At 32.8% G+C, this 16,531-nt stretch overlaps 3 protein-coding genes across 4 annotated transcripts; 1 reads left to right on the forward strand and 2 right to left on the reverse strand.

Moving 5' to 3' along the window:
- Positions 1-9,870: 9,870 nt before the first annotated feature.
- LOC120187455 lies at positions 9,871-10,645 on the reverse strand. The gene is made up of 3 exons (XM_039191164.1): positions 10,361-10,645; positions 10,238-10,284; positions 9,871-10,169 (listed from the first exon to the last, which is right to left on the reverse strand). The coding sequence occupies exons 1-3, from the start codon at positions 10,581-10,583 to the stop codon at positions 10,035-10,037; spliced, it is 405 nt and encodes a 134-aa protein (XP_039047095.1). The 5' UTR covers positions 10,584-10,645; the 3' UTR covers positions 9,871-10,034.
- A 1,706-nt stretch (positions 10,646-12,351) lies between these two features.
- LOC120187663 lies at positions 12,352-12,855 on the forward strand. Its single transcript, XM_039191329.1, has one exon. It carries the CDS (start codon positions 12,352-12,354, stop codon positions 12,853-12,855), a length of 504 nt encoding a protein of 167 aa, XP_039047260.1.
- Positions 12,856-13,076: 221 nt separating this feature from the next.
- On the reverse strand, positions 13,077-15,921 carry LOC120187491 (ribosomal RNA small subunit methyltransferase E). 2 transcript variants are annotated; one of them, XM_039191198.1, is made up of 9 exons: positions 15,510-15,921; positions 15,350-15,423; positions 15,067-15,209; positions 14,945-14,991; positions 14,736-14,844; positions 14,458-14,519; positions 14,033-14,147; positions 13,365-13,527; positions 13,077-13,280 (listed from the first exon to the last, which is right to left on the reverse strand). In XM_039191198.1, exons 1-8 carry the CDS (start codon positions 15,678-15,680, stop codon positions 13,376-13,378), a joined length of 873 nt encoding a protein of 290 aa, XP_039047129.1. In that variant the 5' UTR covers positions 15,681-15,921; the 3' UTR covers positions 13,077-13,280; positions 13,365-13,375. The 2 variants fall into 2 exon arrangements, with proteins under 2 accessions (XP_039047129.1, XP_039047128.1); XM_039191197.1 differs by having other exon boundaries at positions 13,078-13,527; positions 15,510-15,918.
- Positions 15,922-16,531: the final 610 nt, after the last annotated feature.

Below are 16,531 nucleotides of genomic sequence, written 5' to 3' on the forward strand. Positions count from 1 at the left end.
TGGTCCGGGAGTCGATTACAAGTGGGGAAGGATTAGCACTCCCATAGCGCCCAAAATTGGTACTTAGTTGCTCATATATTGTCGCAAATGGTGGAAATTATAAATCATATGTAAAGTTTCACTATGATCCATTTATTAAAGTTTAATTAATTTGCTTCAAATTATTTGTCACGCCCCAATTTTGGGTCAAATTTAAAGATTTTAAAACTTATAGTCAGTTTTGAGAAATTACAAGAAATTTGGGGACCTAATCCTAAATTAAAACATTTTTTTGGTTAATGAAAAATAAATTTTCTCTCCCCCCCCAGATTAGATTCAAACCCAACTGCCAAATACCCTATTTCCATAAATCTTTTCCCCCATGACCGACCCTCTTTGTCACCCGATTCTGCCGCCATCTGACCACTGTTCATCGTTCCGACGCCACCAATAGACTCACCGTCGAACAGTGATCAAAACCCGACCCCTATCCCGTCAAAAAACCACCACCGTTTACCGTGGAGAATCGTCGAAGAGTTCGACGAAACAACCCCGTACGCCTTAATTTTTCACCGTTTCCGGCTGAACCGGTGACCGGCACACCTCACCGCCGACACCATGGTATTCCCCAAGTGATTCCGATCAGAACCCGACCTATCTCGTCACCCAAGGTTATGTCGTCATCGTTCGTCGCCATCGTTCGTCGCCGTGCGTAAGCTGAGATTGTTCGGTTATTTAATGTTATCCATTTTTGTCTTGGTTTTGGTCGATTTTATTGGTCTGAAATGATGCTAGGATGATTCGGGAGTGAAAGGCTGGCCATAATGGCCCTTGTCGCCGCCGCACGCGCCACCGGGTGTGCATGGGCTTTGTTTTGGGTCCAAGGAAATTTCCAGAACCGGTCAACTCGACCAGCCTGCCTGACTCACCCCGACCCACTTGGTCTAGTCCAGTCACCGAGTCAACTAAGTTTGAGTCAACCCGTCCGATTCAACTCAGTTTGAGTTAACCCGTATGAGTCAACTCGGTCTGAGTTAACCTGTTTGAGTTAACTCGTTGACTTTGACCGTTGACTTTGACCAAAAAGTCAACTTTTTCGAAAAAGGTCCCATTTTATGTTTTTTTAAATCCTGAGTCCGAATCCAAAGTCCGTTTTGCCAAATTCGCACCTGGTAAGCTGTTTTCCAATGTTTTATCTTCGGATTCAAGTTAGTTTCTCAATTAAGTTCAGTTTCTAACGTAAATTTGGTTGCTTTGTATTTGAGGGATTATTAGAAGTTGAATTAAAGTTTGAGGGAAATTGAATGAAGTTAAATGGTCGATCGGTATGGCACAGAAACTGAGGTAATATATTACTACCTGTTTCATGCTTTATGGAACATGTTAGTATTGATTCCTGCATGGATAAGTATAATTGGTCACATGTATGTAGTGATTATTTCCTAAACTCGATCCGAATACTATAAAATGTCGGTAACCGGATAGGACTTATATGGCTCGCTTAAGAAAGTTGAAAATCAGTCAAAAATAATAATAATAAAATCGGTGATTCAATTATGAATAAATTGACTTCAAGATCTTTAAATTTTGATTAATTTATTTCAAGGTTAAATACCGGGAATATTTGGATAATATGTTACCTAAAATAGACCTAAGGGGTAAAACTATAAAAATGTCCATATACTGAAAAAGGACCAAGACTTTCCCTAGTGGTGAAATTAACCTCCAGTGAGCAAATGAGCAAAGTAATATGAACTTTAATGGAACTGGAATACTTTCAAGCCTAAGTTACCCAAAGTAATGCCACTGACGGAATTGAATGAAATTATGATAATACCCTTAAAGAGTAAAAAGCAATATGTATGACTATGATAATGGGGACGACCTGAGAGCTCATATATTGATTCACGTGAACCTTGGAATCGTCGATTTAAATTTTGGATCTATAATGGATTTATATAAATGCCCTAGAGTGTAAAAAACCAAAATGCCCCTAAAGTGTAAAATGACCTAAAGTATTTCCAAGACCTAGAATGACTAATGCCCTCAAGCTCTGAAATGAAAAAATCATCCTCAACTACCAATATGATTATATTATTTGGCCAAGTTAAACGTATTGGAAGTATTGTATGTATTCGAAATTATGAAAACAACCGAATTGCTCAGGGAACTCCTAAGTGACCAGGATAAATTTGAATACTAATTGAATTAAGTGAATAACTTGGATAAGTCTGGAAACACTGACAATCTTATATGTTGTACTGTCCCTATGGTTTATGAACCACGAATTAAAGTACATCGACAATTCTTGATATTGTTGCAATGTAGAAATGAAATAAAGATCATTGGAATATATGTTCGTCTCCTTAAGATCTATTCAACGGTGATTGTGAAGATGATCTATGGTTAAGAATAGTTGGTATTAAAGAGTGAATACCCTGGAAGGCCAATGAATTGACCAGTCAACATGCATTAGTTCTGAAAGTTATTAGCTCGAGTTATTTCGATAATCCGATAGATCGACGCATACTGAAAATATCCTGCATCTTCGTTTCTCCCTTACCAGCTCAAATCACTCTGGTCATATCTGATCACACAAGTAACTCAGATGCAAAGGATCCTGAATACCCCATTTAGTTTAATTGGACTTAAAATCCTGATAATTCAATTCATAATCATGAATACCTCTGATTGTTGAGTAATGGAATTACTCTCAGTAAATATGAATCTAGAATTATTCTGTATAAAGGTTCCTGAACACCTTCCTGATGCACCTAAATCATAACGGGATTCTAAAGTATCAACTTTAAATTCCTGATTAGATCCATTAGTAATCGATCCCTTATATTAGACTTCGTTCTTGGAATCTGGTCAAAGTATATAAGTTTCATTTTTTCCTAATAACTATTTGTGCTTCTAAAAAATACTTGGATCCTCTAGTGTGTTCCACATATACTACATGATGGTTTTATATATTTCGAAATGAGTTTTAACGAAATTATTGATTTACTGGTTTATGAACAATGACAACATGGTATGTGTTCTCCGATTTCGGTTTTCACCAAAAAATATTAATTGTTCTTGATTTATGGAATCATGGAATTTACTGAGTTATGAACTATGGTCTTGTAATACCCCAAAAATATAGATAATGACCAAAATGAAAATTTTGAAAGTTTGATGTTTAAAATATAAAACTTGGAAAAGTTTAGGGAATTAAGTGATACATTTCCTAAAAAGAATTCTATTTCATAAAGAGATAGTTTACTCTTGAGAGTGGGGTATTATAGAAATCATATTTTTGGATTTGGAATTTTAGTAAAGAAAAATTAGAAATGGTTAAAGCTCGGTAAGGAATTGGAAATTTAGATCGAATTGGAATTTTACAAAAATTTGAAGGATGTTATAAAATGGATGGAAATAATATTCTAATATTTTAGATTAGAGAAATTTGGTTTGGAAATGTGCAATTTTTTAGATTTAATCGAAACAGTGGAATTTAGTGACTAAAACGCAAATTTTGAAAATTCAAGGGGAATTTCGGAAATAAAAGTCAAATTAATTCATATTTGAATTTGTAATATGATATGGATCAGGTGTCTTGGTTTTATGGTGAATAGGAAGATTCCTTAAGGGCAAAAATGAAATTTCTTATTGAATGGAATAAATAAATGTCATTATAATATATATTGCCATGTGATAGATTTATTTATCATTAAATATCAATCATGGATGAGCATTTACAGCTTCTTCTTCCTCCAAGGGCCGGCACTTTCAAGCAAGAAAGATAAACATTTTTAGTTTGAATTTTGAAGCTATTTCTTGAGATTTAGACTCGTTGTGGTTAGGAAAAATGTTCTACGTTCAATTCTCTACATTTTGACATGAATATTACTAGGATTCATGTTCAAGTTCATCTTGAGTTGATGAAGGGGATGTTGATTCTTGTGTTTTATGGGTTTTGAAGAGTTAAGTGGTTTTAAGGATTTGGTTGTAAGAATTGATGAAGAAACTAGGGATGAGGTTAAAGAAAACAGTTTATATTTTGAATTTTGCAGTGGGTTTGGAAATTTACCAGAAATTATATAAAGGTAATTTGGAGGTTATTTTTATATATTATGTTCATATATTGATATAGTTATGTTTAAAATAAACGGGGATCAATTTCAAGGTGTATACAAAAAGATATGAATTTTTAACCAAGGAAAGGTCAGAAAAATCAGACAGCAGATTCTGCAAAACAGATTCTGTTGGTCAACTTTGAAAATTCACCATAAATTGTACATAATGAATTAGAAGGAGTTGTTTATATGGATACATTCATATTTGAGTCTAGTTTTCAACGGAATAAATGGAATTAAATTCCAGTGTGTATATCAATACATAATACTGATTCTTTAAAGGTAGTGCGAGTTGTTTGAATATGGAAAATTGATGGGTTGTTGTGTAAGTGTTATATAATTGAGGTACTATGCTGGAAAATGCTGTTTTGGAATTTAAATGAGTGTTAGATGTGAAATATGACTATTTTGGAAGATTGAAAAGTTTGGTGATTTAAGTACAACATTTGAATATTGGGAGTACTTAAATGTAATTATGATTTTGTCAAAGCATTTGAATGTTAATAATTTCAATGATGGAATTATAAGTATTAAGAATATAAGTGATAAAATGGTGAAGGACCATTTTGTGTAAATTGGAAAAGTTGGTTCCAATATTAAAAAGAATTAATAAGAGTTAAAGTAGTTGGTGGTGAATAGTTTGAAGTATATTATGGAGTTATTTTGGGATATGTTTATGTTAGTGAAATACTAACATATGTATCATTATGAATTTGTGATTTATACAGATTATGATTGATTTGCAATTGAAGTAAGTCAAGTACAAAAAGGGTTTATTATAGACAATAGTGAGGCACATATTTTGGAAATTATAAAGTGTCAAGGTGAGTGCATTTAATTATGTACGTACAAGTGGTAATAGTTAAAATAACATAATTTATTTATGTATAGTGATTACCGAATGGCACTTTGTGTGCAAAAATGATAAGGAAATCATACTGAGTGTATAGATTTTCATATGGAGCACTGAGTGTGCTAAATGATAAGGAAATCATATTGAAAAATATGGATTTCCAGATAGGGCATTTTATGTGCTAAAATGATAAGGAAGTATAGATTTCCATATGGAGCACAGAGTGTGCTAAATGATAAGGAAATCATATTGAAAATATGGATTTCCATATAGGACATTTTATGTGCTAAAATGGTAAGGGAATCATACTGAGTGTATAGATTTCCATATGGAGCACAGAGTGTGCTAAATGATAAGGAAATCATATTGAAAATATGGATTTCCATATAGGACATTTTATGTGCTAAAATGGTAAGGGAATCATACTGAGTGTATAGATTTCCATATGGAGCACTGAGTGTGCTAAATGATAAGGAAATCATATTGAAAATATGGATTTCCAGATAGGGCATTTTATGTGCTAAAATGGTAAGGGAATCATACTGAGTGTATGGATTTCCAGATAAAGCACTAAGGGTGCGACAAAGATAAGAAAATCATACTAATGGTATGGATTTTCACATAGGGCATTTTATGTGCTAAAATGGTAACAAAATCATACTAATGGTATGAATTTTTTAATAGGGCACTTCGTGTGCTAAAATGAAAGGGGAAACATATTAAGCGTATGATTTTCCAGATAGAGCACTGAGAGTGCTAATATTAAAAGGAAATTACATGAATTGTATGAATTTCCTATGGAATGTATGGATTCCAGTAATGATTGATAAATGAGGTTAATGGCAAGTATATTGGTAAAATAAGCTTACGAGCTTATGGAATAATGACAAGTATATTGGTAAAATAAGCTTACGAGCTTATGGAATAATGGTAAGTATATTGGTAAAATAAGCTTACGAGCTTGTGTAATAAATGGTAAGTATGTCGGTAAAATAAGCTTACGAGCTTATGGGATAAATGGTAAATTTATTGATAAGATATGTTATATTATTTTGATCATGGCAAAATATTGGATATGCAAATAACATGATTTTATGGCATTTTGAATTTGACATTGAAAATCATGCATGAATTGTATTGCATTGTTTATTGTTTTAATTGCCTCACTAAGTATATACTTAGCGTGTGATGATTTTCACGCGTAGGTAAAAAGTAGTATTGGAATAAAGAGTTCAAAGTGATATCAAGCATCGAGGAGTATATTTCAATATCAGTAAGACATCCTATTATGGAATTTGACTTAGATAGTGGCATGTAATTATAAATGTTAAATTTGGTTTGTTGGATTATTTTCAAAACAAAATGGTAAAAGTATAGTGATGAAAGATAGTGGCATGTAATTATAAATGTTAAATTTGGTTTGTTGAATTATTTTGAAAACAAAATGGTAAAAGTGCATTGATACACATTTTTTATTCGAAGTTTTTATGCATTGGTACACTGTTCATGTACTGTAGCAGTGCATCGGTACACTGTTCACTGTTCACGGTACTGTTCATAAATACTTATTTTGTATTAAATTTTTTATAAAGAATTATAATTCATATGATATGATATTTTTATAATATCATTTACTATTTTAAAGAAAAAATATTTAAATCACTTTTGAAGTGGAAATGTATCACTTAATTCCCTAAACTTTTCCAAGTTTTATACGTTGACCATCAAACTTTCAAAATTTTCGTCATTATCTATATTTTTTGGGTATTACAGGTTTCCTGTTTCATTGGTTATTACTTGAACTGTTTTATTGGGACATTATCTGGGTAGATTAGAGTATGGAGGTACAGCTCTGGTCAAGCTGGTAAATCCTTACGGACCTTAGGTGACCCTTGGTTAGGCTCTTAGGCCCCAAGTCACTCCCTTAGGTTAATCATGGGACTACTTATGGTGTACAGGTGGAGATCAGTTATATGGTTTATTCCATTATCACATTATTGACATATTATTGGATCACGATCCAGATATTACGATTTATGGCTAAAACTGATTTCTACTGGATTTTTATATGGGTAGGATTTTGGAGTATGGAGGTACAGCCCTGATCCAGCTGGTAAATCCTTACGGACCTAAGGATGCCCTTGGGTAGGCCTATAGACCCCAAGGTATTCCTTAGGTTGGCTCCCTTTGTTGTGTGCTTAGGGTAAGCCCTTACAGATGTAGTTTTGGGGAACTGCATAATAGTGTTTGGTCGGAAGGTTCTACCATGGTTTTGAAAATATGTTGTAAACAATTGTTGTTCTAAAAAGATTTATATCTTTTCACTGGTTTGGGTTAGAACACACTAGACATCCTATTCTAATCTCTTGAAAACATTGTACTCTGAATGTTTTCTATGAACTGAGATCTTTATGGCTCATATTCGATCAACTACCAGTGGAACCCAGCTTTTCCCGAAAACCGGTATACGTCTGATTCAAGAAGGAAATTTTATTGTTCTACATTTATCTGCATATCTTGTAGCATCAACTGGTAGTATTGTATTGCTGAGCTTTCCAAAGCTCACTCTATTACTCTCCATTTCAGGTTAAAAGAATCGTACCAGTGCAACTATCGACTTCAGTAGGGGAGTTACATCGGTGTTGCTTGCGGAGTATGGTTCAGGTGATTAGGAGGAATGTAGGTTGTATTTTGTTATATATACAAGTTTTAAAATATGTTTTATTTCTGAATACTGATAAATATTACTTTTGTATTATAAATTGATTTTATGATTTTACATGTTTTAACAAAAAAATTAATTTTTCTGAGATTTTTACGGTGGGTCGCTCCGGTGGCCTTAATGTGACACCCTGGATCGGATCGGGCTACCCGCATCAGTTTAAGGGGGTTATATTATTTATTAGGGAAAATCCTTTAATTCGAAAAGAAATATCGAGATTTGCTCATTCTCCTACGGGAAGGCTATCTCTTCTATTTCTTGTCTATAAAGAATATTCCCTCCTCGACTTATAAAAAAATACAAATTACATATAAATTGAATATTCGCATTTGCATAAAATAAATTACTATTAAAAAAACATGCATTGCATCATTTGAATTAGAATAAAAATGAATTAATTATAAATTTAAAAAAATAAACTTGATTTATTTCGAGTTCACATTTCGTTCGAATGTCGTATCGGATTGTACTACTTCGACCAAACAGTGATTTCCACGATCATTTTACAAATAAGTGTTCTTGAAAATATTCGAGTAAAAAGGCATTAAAAATGAATGAAACAAACAGTTTGTTCAATCATTCGAAACCAATTCCAAAGAGCAAAGAATATATACATTCATAAATATATGAACATAAATATAAGGGTTGAGAATATTATATAAATATATACATATATATCTATAACATGATATTATATATACATACATAAATAATACGAACAAATATATAATATCCATACATGATAAAAAAAATGTAATGAAACAAAATCTAATTATGCAAAAAATAAATTATAGAAGTAAAATAAATAGACAATAAAACACAATAATTAAAGGAATAAAATTAAAGTACTGAAAAATAAAGAGACAAAAATAAACGATTAGAACATTAAAGCAAGTAAAACGTAAAGACTAAAATTAAATAAAGAAAATGAAAAGGCATAAATTGTGGTAACATTTTAGGTGCAACCAAGTTTATTACACAAAATGTTAATATTTCATATTGCAACCTACTTTCTTAGTGATCGATTACATTCTTCGGCGTAACCTTATTTCTTAAGGCCCCGTCAACTTAAAATCTTGTAACATTTTAGGCACAACCGAATTTATTACACATAAAATTAACAATTCATATCACAACCTACTTTTTTATTCACCGATAATATTCTTGGGTGCAACATGATTTCTTATATTCATAATATTTTTAGATTTGAACTTATTTTGTTATCGTGAGAATTTCTAGAGCTTCATCAGCTTTAATTCTGGTAACATTTTAGGTGCAATTGGTTTTATTACAAAGAAAATTAACATTCCAGATCGCAACGTACTTTCATAGTGAATGATAACATTTATGGGTGCGACTGAATTTCTTATAGGCATTCATAACATTTTTAGTTTTTAACTTATTTTGTTACAGTGAGAATGTCTAAGGACCCATCAGCTTAAACTTTGATAATATTTTAGGCGCAATCAATTTTATTACAAAGAAAATTAACATTCTAGATCGCAAACTATTTTCTTAGTTAATGATAACATTTTTTGGTGCAACTGGATTTCTTATTGATATTCATAATTTTTTTTAACTTTTAACTTATTTTCTTATCGTGAGAATATCTAAGGCCCCATCAACTAAACTCTAACATTTTAGGCCCACCCTAATTTGTTGATAATATTTATAACATTTACCATTCATAACTTATTTTCTTATCGTTTATAACATTTTAGGTACAACCTCTCATGTTAATGTGATTGATAACTTTTACGGCCATGAACCTATATTCTTAAAGTCAATATTTTCTTTGCCCAATTTATATACAACAGTAGCATTTTCATTTGCAACCATTATTATTATCGCTACGAATAATTTTTTCAGTTTCAAATTATAACATTTTGTTTTCCGCTTTTAACCATACACCTTTTTAATCGATAACGCCATTTATTAACCTTATTTTAATCGGCTTACATCAGGACATCCCTGAGATTTGATTAAATAAGTATAGCAATAGATGAGAAGATTGGAATTTGAGAGTAGGGGTGGTTCGTTCATCAATTGAATTAATTTTCTTAAAATCAAATTAATTAATATTTTAATTATTAATTAAATTAATTATTTTAATTATTAATTAAATTAATTATTTTAGAAATTATTAACTGAATCCAACAAAATTGGATTAATTCAATCTAAACATAAGCAAAAGATGATAAACAAAATCAGGTTCATTTACAAGCTATACATTTACAATAATGATTGGATTCAAAGATGGAATCATCTATTACACGTAAGATTCGCTCTGCGTAAGGAGAGGATTATGTAACGACTGGAATCTTCACGTAATGAAAGATTGATGGATTGAATCAATTGGCTATTTATTAGCTTTAAGCCAATCGAGAATACCCTTTTCTGCTTCAGTTAGCTGCTGCTCCTCCTTCCCTTTCAGTGTCCCTTCCACGAATTCAAAGTAATCCTTGTAGTTCCGCCTGTAATAGTTCTCCATCCTCTAAACCCAATATCATTAAATGACCAAATCTTAACTATAAAAGATATTATTAGAATTCAGGAGCCTACCTCTTTGTCGTTCTTGGCTTTGTTTTCGTCCGATTTCTTCAAATATCCTGTCACATTAAATCCATTTTTTAAAAATTCCCAAAAACAAAGACGACAAGCAAGAACAAGATATGGGTACGTTACTTTTGAGAAGCTGGGTTCCGGAATCGCTGAGCTGGGGAGCGGAAGCCACGGCGGATAAAACGAGGTCTCTCCTTGTCATTACGGCGGCTGTAATTGATTTTGGTTTAGAGGTGGCGGATGGAGATTTCCCTTGTTTCCTATGAACGACATGCACGTTTGAAGAAGCGAATTGGTTGACTGTTACGGTGACTGCCATTAAAACACTTTGCGCCATTGAACCCATTGATTAACGTTACACCATTTTTCTTCCAAGGAACCAACCAAGGCAGACTCAAGTTTCTTGTTTCTCGATATGCAGATAATAAGATAAGGTTTCTCCCTCTGTTTTCTTTGGCTCGTTCGGTTGGATTTTACATGTTTCTCCCTGTCAAGGGAGTATAGGACAAAAGAACATGGCACTAGATTTGACACCATGTACCCTTCAATATATTTGCTAAGCATGTTAAGATTGTTCTTGGCCATTGCTTTCAATTTCTGGTTTATATAGGTTATGAATATATATATATATATATATATATATATATATATTAAATGAAAAAAGACGAGACAAAGGAAAACACAGAAAAATGTAGACTGCAAATATTGCAGCCTCAAATGGATGTATTAGATTTATGTTATATTTTCTGATAAGATTTTTCAAAAATTGTTAAACCTTCTTTAATAAATATTCTTTCTCTAATCATAAATCAAACCATCTCAATGCATAAGAAATTTGTTGTTATCTTGAAGTTTGAAACATCACATATATTATAAAGATGAACATTTATTTATCAAATGATTAAAAGTCTTTAAATGAATATACTTAATATACATCCCCTATTTATCAAAAATAAATCTTCCTAAGTAAAATTTTCCTAAAGATATCCGTTCAAAATTATCTTTTAGCGATATCAATTTTCTGAAGCCTATTCTTTTTAATATTTAATGTGATTTTTGACGGAATCCAATTCAATAGTCGACAGTTATATTTGTATTCTTAAGCCTACAAACCTATAGAGGGTCTTTAGGCCTGACACCAATGTTTATCTTCTTTTTTTACCTCGATCCTTTTTTTTGCGCGAATTAATCCATTCTCGTGATCGAAATTTTATCAATTATAACTTTTAGTCTAAATTAAAAGAAAAAATTATTAACTATTGACGAGATTAAATTGTTTCTATAAAAAAAATGCAAAAACAAAATATTTGTACGGGTCATCACCTTGTAGACGATAAATAAATGAAATTGACCCTTAGTCCTGTCCGCACAAAGAAAATCCCAAGTTTTAAATATTGAAAATATTGTTTAGGTTCTTTCCAGATTTTTTTTTTTTAATTTGTATGTAACATTTCACGGTGCTATGATCCTTCACTTTTCATGCTATTATCCATGGGCATGGCTTTAGAAGATATAATTCAGCTGAGCCTCAATTACTCTTAACAGTCACTTGTAGCTAGCAATAGCAATTCACATACAGGAATATCACTTCGGATTGTCCATAAAAACTGTGTCACATAAAAAAAAGATATTATACTCAAATGGATGAAAACACAGATTTTGTCAAGAGGAAAATTATTTTTTTACTTGTTCTCCTGTCAATCAAGAAGACGATTCCAAACATGAATATTTTTTTCAAGAAAATTAAAAATTCTTGACACCTGCTTTTTTTTTATAACTCGGTTCTCCTCTTGGATCATGACGGTTTTACTGTTGCTTGGTCATTGTTTACAATTTTGGGCTACTTTTCTTCAAAAACCCCTTTCTTAATTGCAGTAGCATTTGACATTTGATGATTTCAAATAGTTTAAAACACGCTCTTTACCATTTCAAATACACAACTAACATGTCCACCTGATAACGCCTTCATATAAACCCCTCCTCGTTTTCTCTCTTAATTGCCTCAACGCTACAGTTTCTTCATATACAATACAATGTTTTATGATTAGAGTCCCTCTTTCTTTCTCACGAGGTGACACGATCGAAAATTTATCCGGCTTCAACAAGTTAAACAAATGAGAAGCACAGCTTGCAGAAGAAAGAAGCAACACATTTTAATGAAAATAGTACGTTTACCCATCAGACTTCTAAGCCAAGCAAGAGACGTCTACATCAAGAGTATGGTCGAATGCGCCGGCAGGACTGGTTATGGTGGTAGGGTAATTTGCCATACTCTACCTGAACCTTCGCGCTTGCCTAAGAGCTTTAGTGTCGGTTCGTCCACAGCAAATGATGGTGAAGAGTATAGACAACTTTTATGCACTGTATCTAAGCATGGCATTGACCAGAAGACGCAACAACAACAACAACCAGGTGTGCATCAGAGAACCATGGAATCATCAGCTAGCAGGGTCATGGGAACAAGAAGCTATAGTGTTGGGATTGGAAAGATTGGGATGATTGACGAGGACAGACCTTGTTCCTTCGAGGAAGATGTAATTGATGCTATGGCAGATTTGATGTGTCCAAAAAGTAGATGCCATGCAGATAAGAGGAATCTGATAGTATATCATTACTGAAGTGCAATTGATATATAATATGGACATTGAAAACTGATGCAATGAGTTTATTGAATTAAATCGGAATGTTTCTTAAATGGAGTTGGCTTCTCTATATTCACACACACATACATGAAACAACAATTTATATTAAAAAAGTATAAAACTAATCAACTATCACAGAATACAGTCAAGTTTAAATGAAACATACAGCACTCATTCCCTTTCTATGATAGTGGAAAAAAGAAAAGAACGTTAGCTCTAGAATAAATATGCTTGATTAGCAAGGAACAGAAGAGAAATGAAAATACCAATTTATTTCACATCTCTGCAAACAAGAATCAAGTAATCTTCCTCTTTTACCTCTACCAGACAGTACGAAATAATTTGATGCATTCATCCACATTAACAAAGGGAAATTTGATATCCTTGTACGCCCGTTGTATCTGCAACATAATAATTAGACACTTATGTCTCCGAGACGGTAAGAACTTGCAGGCACCAATGTGAGACCAAAAAAAAAGAACTACCTGCATGAGTGCTAAGAATTGGTGATTTGCTGAGAGTCGGACCATAGAGTAAGAGTCGCTAAAATAGCTATAGTTGCAGTTTCAACACGCAAACGATGAGGGCCAAGACCGACAGCTGTAGCACCTGCTTCTGTAATCAAATTCACCTCTTTCTCTGTAAAATCTGAAGCACCAGAATCACAAGTCATAATAATTGTCTTTACACTTACCAAAGCAAGCAGAAAACAGAGACCCTCAATTATGGGTGCCAATGTTATCTCAACCATTTGATCATTTCATAGCACCATCATTCTAAATAGTAGATATCAAAAAGTACAACATTGTTTTCTATTTGTTGTATTTACACAGTCTAATCAAATAGAATGCTAGCTTCCTCCCATATAAGACATTCAGACCTGCAAATGCAGCAGAAGTATAGGACTAATATAAAGTGCAAGCTAAATTACTGACCCTCAATTATGGGTGTCAATGTTATCTCAACCATTTGATCATTTCATAGCACCATCATTCTAAATAGTAGATATCAAAAAGTACAACATTGTTTTCTATTTGTTGTATTTACACAGTCTAATCAAATAGAATGCTAGCTTCCTCCCATATAAGACATTCAGACCTGCAAATGCAGCAGAAGTATAGGACTAATATAAAGTGCAAGCTAAATTACTGACCCCCTTCTGGTCCAACTATTATCAGTCCAGTAGGTTCCTTAGTAGTTGAAGTCAATGCACTAACAAGTGGAGTAGCTTCTGCAATGGTCATAAAAGATTGTTTTGACTTGGCAACCTATTAAGAAAAATAAAGGGAAAAACAAGTTTTAAGTGCAATAAATACGAGGAAGGAAAAACACATTATACTTACTGAAAACAACAATGTAAAGCATATATAATAAAAGAGCTATTTTTAAGGAACTGCAAGTGGATAACTAGAAGAAAATATAACTAAGATCAGTAATTCCTCGTGACATTGTGATGTTTCCCAATAATATTATACGTTGAAAATCTGCATACCAGCATCAGAAGAGATATAACCTTGCAGAAGAAGTAACTATAAAATTTGATAGCCACTTAAGCATTAAAATGGAAGAATAACTCACAAGAGGTATAAGCTTTTTAATCTTCATGGGATGATTCAATTTCATTTCATGCAACCGTTGGCCTAAAAGAAGAAATCACAATTTATACAAGATAGAGAACATCAGCATTCACAAGAATATTAATTGAATAGTTTGAAAAAACAACAGGAAAACCAAAACAATAAACTAATACCGAATGAAAGCCAAGAAAAACAAACAACACTGTGATATAACAAGGCAAATTTAAAATGTAAAATTAACAGAAAATATGTCATAAAAATAAGTAAAATCAAATGTACATTGTTTAGCTGCAGCTAAAATGACACGCTGCAATCTCTCCACCCGATTGTCGGAGATGGTAGAAGAACGTTCAGTGAGCAAAGGTGTTACACTACTAGCTCCCAGTTCCTAAAAACAAAACATTATAGTAACAAAAGTAACATAACAAAAATAAAAGAGAGATATATAGTTAGAAATGCTTGTAGTTTCATAAGACATAGTGACATACAGTACACTTCTCAACAAGCCAGTCAGCTCGACCACCCTTGAGTGAACCTAAACAGGAACACGATTAAACAAACAAAACAATTTTTGCAACTGCAATTATTTTCTTTTAACTCGAAAACTTACCAAAAGCAGAAAATATGTGCCATTGTGGGGTATGTGGAAGAACAAACTTTGGATCTTCCAAAGCCACAAAATTAATGGCCGTGCGGTCAATGTTTTGTATGAACCCTTCTACTAGACCTCCTCTCCCATTAAAGAGCTCTACTCTTCATAATTATACAACAGCATTAAACAAATAAACATTGAACGAATTGAAACAAAACCCAGAGTTTTCAATAAGTTCAATAATAAAAAACAGTTACGAATTAGGATGAAAAATGGAATCGTCTGATGATAAAAACAGTACCTGTCGTCAGTTTTTAATCTTAAAACTTTAGTCATATGCCAGAATTCATCTCCCTGAACGAGAATGACACCTCCCTGCATGTATAAATTTGTAAACAATTGGATAAAAGATTGCAACTTGTGGTTAAAATATAAATATGTTGATAAAGAGAAGAGATTACTTTGGAAGAAGGAAGAGTTTCAGAGAAGAAGCGAGGAAGGCCGCCCCGAGACTGGTTGGAGTACTCATACGGAGGAATCGAAGAGACTGCTCTCAAGTTCAACGGTTTAATGAGCCAAGGACGCTTCAGCAGCACTGTGCCTTGAGGTCGTAAATGTCCTAAGCTTTGCATTTCCTACCGGCAAAAAGAAGAGAATAATCGAATTTTTTTGGGTCTGTTTGGTTTCTGAGAAGTTCGATTTCTTTCTTTCTGTTCCCTTCCTTTTCTAGGGAAAACAACCACGGAGAGCCAATTTCACTTTTTCTGGGTTTCGGGATTTCGGAAGGCTGTATTAGTAAGTAAACTAGTAATCCAGCTAACACGGTGACGTTCAAGCTGGCATGGAAGGGTTTATTAAGGCACTGCACGGTAAGTGTTCACAAAAATGTCTGATACAAATTACACCCTATAGCAGCAATAAACCACGATTCCTTCATTTCGACCGAGGAAAAAACCCCATCCCTTCCGAGTGTAATATTAATGCGAGAAAATAAAATAACATAAATTTAATAAATATAACAGATAAACAAATAGTATACATAACAGATAAACAAATAGTATATATAACAGATAAACAAATCGTAGTATACAAAGTAAACAAAATGCAAACAAAAATATCAAAAAAATATTAGTGGTAAGTAAAAGTTGTACCCTCTAAAAATATTTAGTTTTAAAACATCACAGTAGAGTTGTCAAGCTGTACTCACCATTTTTTACCTTGACAAATAAAAAATCGGTTTCGTATTTTTAACAATGTAAGGGGTCTTTGAAAAGATTTATGAAATGTTAAGAGTTGTCACTAATCATTTTTACAGTGCGAATGGAACACCTAAAATGGGGTAATTTTAATAAAATATTTTATTTTTCCAAAAATACTAAATTTGAGGTCTCCTAAAATTAGAAAATCGTGTTCGGGGGCACGATTACGTGTGAGGAAGGGTTAGCACCCTCACCAAGCCCGTAAAAATGACATTTACTTGATC

Source organism: Hibiscus syriacus, unplaced genomic scaffold, assembly GCF_006381635.1.
Source record: "Hibiscus syriacus cultivar Baekdansim isolate YM2019G1 unplaced genomic scaffold, ASM638163v2 tig00113725_pilon, whole genome shotgun sequence".
Taxonomy (NCBI): Eukaryota; Viridiplantae; Streptophyta; class Magnoliopsida; order Malvales; family Malvaceae; genus Hibiscus; species Hibiscus syriacus.

Bases quoted from the DNA above. Each gene is read 5' to 3' on its own strand.
- LOC120187663 (XM_039191329.1), top strand. From the start codon at position 12,352: ATGAGAAGCACAGCTTGCAGAAGAAAGAAGCAACACATTTTAATGAAA.
- LOC120187455 (XM_039191164.1), bottom strand. From the start codon at position 10,583: ATGGGTTCAATGGCGCAAAGTGTTTTAATGGCAGTCACCGTAACAGTC. The intron at 10,285-10,360 runs GTAACGTACCCA...TTAATGTGACAG, and splicing joins CGGAACCCAGCTTCTCAAAA to GATATTTGAAGAAATCGGAC. The intron at 10,170-10,237 runs GTAGGCTCCTGA...TATTGGGTTTAG, and splicing joins AAGCCAAGAACGACAAAGAG to AGGATGGAGAACTATTACAG.
- LOC120187491 (XM_039191198.1), bottom strand. From the start codon at position 15,680: ATGCAAAGCTTAGGACATTTACGACCTCAAGGCACAGTGCTGCTGAAG. The intron at 15,424-15,509 runs GTAATCTCTTCT...TTATACATGCAG, and splicing joins AAACTCTTCCTTCTTCCAAA to GGAGGTGTCATTCTCGTTCA. The intron at 14,520-14,735 runs GTACATTTGATT...TTCTTCTTTTAG, and splicing joins TTTAGCTGCAGCTAAACAAT to GCCAACGGTTGCATGAAATG.